At 59.0% G+C, this 3,735-nt stretch overlaps 1 protein-coding gene across 1 annotated transcript; it reads left to right on the top strand.

Annotated features, from left to right (window-relative positions):
- Positions 1-1,278: 1,278 nt before the first annotated feature.
- On the top strand, positions 1,279-3,705 carry LOC145948047 (uncharacterized). The gene has a single exon (XM_083057813.1). The coding sequence runs from the start codon at positions 1,279-1,281 to the stop codon at positions 3,703-3,705; it is 2,427 nt and encodes an 808-aa protein (XP_082913939.1).
- The last annotated feature ends 30 nt before the right edge of the window (positions 3,706-3,735 follow it).

Here is a 3,735-nt window from a genome sequence, read left to right as displayed (position 1 = left end):
GCCCATGTTCCGTATGGATCGCACGACTTGCGCCATCGCGAGGTTCGCCATCCTGATAGCTTCCCCCCAGTCTTCTCCCCCAGCTAGCAATAGCGTGTCGTCTGCGTAGCAGACGACATTGCAGCCGGGGGGGAGGGTAGTCCGTAATATGCGGTCATATGCGATGTCCCACAGGAGGGGTCCCAGAACGGACCCCTGCGGGACATCGCAATGCATCTCCCTCTCCCGTTGGGTACCGCTCTTGTCACGGTACCCCAGGCCCCTATTCTGGAAATAGGACTTGACAACCTCCACGAGATATTGAGGGACGCCATGGTATATCAGGGCGTCCCTTACCTTTCCCCAGGGCAGGTTGTTGAAAGCGTTGGTTATGTCTAACGACACTGCCGCCAACACCCTGCTCTCTTCCATACCGGATTCCGCGAGGGAGCGGACACGAAGAATCGAATCCGTTGTTGATCGCCCCTCGCGGAATCCGAACTGTTCCTCGTGGAGGTTCGGTCCTATCTCCTTAAGATGCCGGACGAGTCGGGTCGCTATTATGCGTTCCAATAGCTTCCCGATCTCGTCCAGCAAACATATGGCCTGTACACAGAGGGAGTGCCCGCCGGTCTGCCCCCTTTTGGGGTGAGGACCACATTGGCCCTCTCCCAGACTGGGGGGACCGTCGCACCCTGGGTGAACTAGTGCCGCCGTGGTGAAGTGTGAGTGTCCTGCAAAAATGGAGGGATTAATAGCGTCTCAAAAGGATCTTCTCGGGCGCATTGCCCGATCCTACGACAATCTGAGGAAGGCCGGAACTGCTAAGATATCAGTTTCTCTGGTCCAGTCGGCCTGGATGTCGGTCCTGGAAAAGAAGTGGGATAAATTCGAGGAGCAGCACGAAAGTCTGCAACGCGAGTATGGCGATAAACTCGCGGGAACGGAATACGTCACCTCGGACCTCGTTAGCACTGTCGAGGCCGCCTTCATCCAACAGCAGGCAAAGTTCCTTGAAATCGAGCGACAATTTGCTGGCCCGTCGGCGGAAACCAAGACCGCACCGAAGGAGGTCTCGTCATCACGCAGCGACCTGCCCAGGCTCCAATTGCCGCAATTCTCGGGCAAGTTCGAAGACTGGCCTGCCTGGCGGGATTTGTTTAAGTCGATGGTCATCGAGGAGGTTGCCTTATCAAAGATAAAAAAATGCAGTACTTAAAGTCGAGTGTAAAAGGCGATGCCGAGCAGTTGATTCGTGACCTGCCCGCGACGGAGGACAACTTCGAAAGTGCCTGGACCATGCTGGCACACTTCGAAAATAAACGGCTGCTCGTGAGAGCTTACCTGGCCGCCTTTACGGCGCTTCCGCGGATGAAGGCGCCATCCGCCGTCGGGCTCCGTCGGATCTTCCACGGCGTGCTATCCACCGTCGGCCGCCTGGCGGGCATCGATCGCCCGATCACCGCATCCACGGACATCTTCGTGCACTTTGTGGTCGAGCTCCTGGACTTCAAGACGCGACGCGACTGGGAGAAATCGTTGGGTAAATCTTCCGAGCCTCCTTCCTACGAGGACCTTCGCGAGTTCCTGCAGGAGCAGCTCATGACGCAGGACGTTATGCAGACCGTCAGTGGGGAGGCGTCCGGGAAGTCCACGGAAAAAACCAGCGAGAAGTCCAGCCATTTAACGCGTGCCAACCACATAGGACATAGAGGGTCGGAACTCAGCCGCAACTGCCCCCTCTGCAAGAAGGAGCATTTTATTGCGTACTGCGATCAGTACAAAAGGAAGTTGCCTCAGGAAAAGCGCGAAGCGGTGGGTACTCACCAGCGGTGCTGGAACTGCTTGGGTCGCCACCAGCTCTACGATTGCACGTCAGCAAAGGTTTGCGCCAAGTGTTCCGGGCGACATCACACGACGCTGCACGACACGTTCGCGGTCGTCGCGTTGCCAGCCGCCGGGAGTATCTCATCACCGACAGTGCACGTCGCCAAGCGACCGGCAGTCGAGTGCGGGCCGGTTCTTCTCGCGACCGCTCGCGTCATGGTTGTGGATCGCGCGGGCACCCGCCATGCGGTTCGCGTCCTGGTCGACCCAGGGTCCGAAACATCGCTGATCGCCGAGTCGCTAGCGCAACGACTCCGTCTGCCGCGAACTCCAACGTCGGTGGCCATCTTCGGCATCGGCGGTGTACAGACAGGCTACTCGCGAGGACGAATCATCGTCGAAGTGATCGCGCGTGCCGGATCGTTCTCGCTGTCCGTGTCTTTACTCGTGTTGCCGCGCCTTTCGATCTATAGTGGTGCGTTGGCTGGAGGACCCCGCTCGTGGCCACACATCGAAGGACTCGAGCTAGCGGATCCCGAATTTCATCGTCAGGATCCAGTGGAGTTGTTACTCGGAGCCGACGCTTATAGCAGTATCGCCCTGCCGGGCATTCGTCGTAGAGGCACACTGGAGCCAATCGCGCAACAAACCAGTCTCGGCTGGGTACTCTTGGGCGCGGTGGGAGACGGTCACGCCGCGACTCCAGTACTATCACTTCAGTGCTCCGCCGTGGAAGAGCTCGCCGATAAAGTGCGACGATTCTGGGAGACCGAGGAGCCGCCGCGCGAGGCCTGGCCACTGACTGTCGACGAGCAAGCATGTGAGGAGCATTTCCGGAGCACTCATGAGAGGCTGGCCGACGGTCGATATCAGGTCCGATTGCCTGTCCGTCCGGAGCTGCCGGACCTCAGCTTTACACGCCGCGCTGCATCGCGCTTGCTGGGTGTCATGGTGCGGCGATTCAGCCAAGACCGCGATTTCGGCACTCTGTACCGCGACTTTATACGAGACTACATCTCGCTAGGGCACATGTCGCCGGTCGCTGAGAGGCCATCCGCTCCAGGGATGTGCTACCTCCCGCATCATGGAGTGTTACGGGGTTCCGGCGCCGATGCAAAGATCCGCGTCGTATTCAACGGCTCAGCGCGCACCGCTGCGGGCGCGTCACTCAACGCCTCGTTACACGTCGGTCCCAACTTGCTGCCGGCGCTGGTGGACATCTTAACTCGTTGGCGGAGACACCGCTACGTCTTCATCGCCGACGTGGAAAAGATGTACCGCCAAATTCTGGTACACCCTGAAGACCGGGATCTTCAGCGAATCCTGTGGGGAGAAGAGGAGAAAGTCAGAGAGTATCAGTTAAATACGGTGACCTACGGCCTTGCAAGCGCGCTGTACCTTGCCATACGCGTGCTACGACAGCTCGCGACGGACGAGCAGGACCGCTTTCCGCTCGGAGCTGAGGTACTTAGACACGACGTCTACATGGACGATGTACTCACCGGAGCGGACAACCTGGAGGCGAGCCGTCGGCTTCTGGCGCAAGTATCGGCGCTCTGTATGGCGGGCGGCTTCCCGCTGTGGAAATGGGCCGCCAGTCACGAGACCCTCCTGGAGGAGATCCCGCCTGAGCATCGCCTGAGGACGTCGGCGGGCGCTCGACTACCGTCGGACGAACACTCTGTGCTTGGCTTACGTTGGAGCCCGGAGACAGATGTCTTCGGGCTCTCGGTCCGTAGGGTCCCTTATAGCATTCCAACGAAGAGAACGGTACTTTCGCAGACGGCGCGACTATTCGACCCGCTTGTCTGGTTAGCGCCAATGATCGTTCGAGCGAAGCTCCTCGTCCAAACAGCGTGGCTGCAACAGCTGGACTGGGACGCTCCCTTAGCCAAGTAGGAAGCTACAGCATGGAAGAGCCTTGCACAG

This window comes from Prenolepis imparis, unplaced genomic scaffold (assembly GCF_030444845.1).
Source record: "Prenolepis imparis isolate NDT839.2.m4 unplaced genomic scaffold, iyPreImpa1.0 SCAF_218, whole genome shotgun sequence".
Taxonomy (NCBI): Eukaryota; Metazoa; Arthropoda; class Insecta; order Hymenoptera; family Formicidae; genus Prenolepis; species Prenolepis imparis.
The sequence above is the reverse complement of the archived record's forward strand: the minus strand, read 5'-3'. Positions and strand labels throughout refer to the sequence as shown.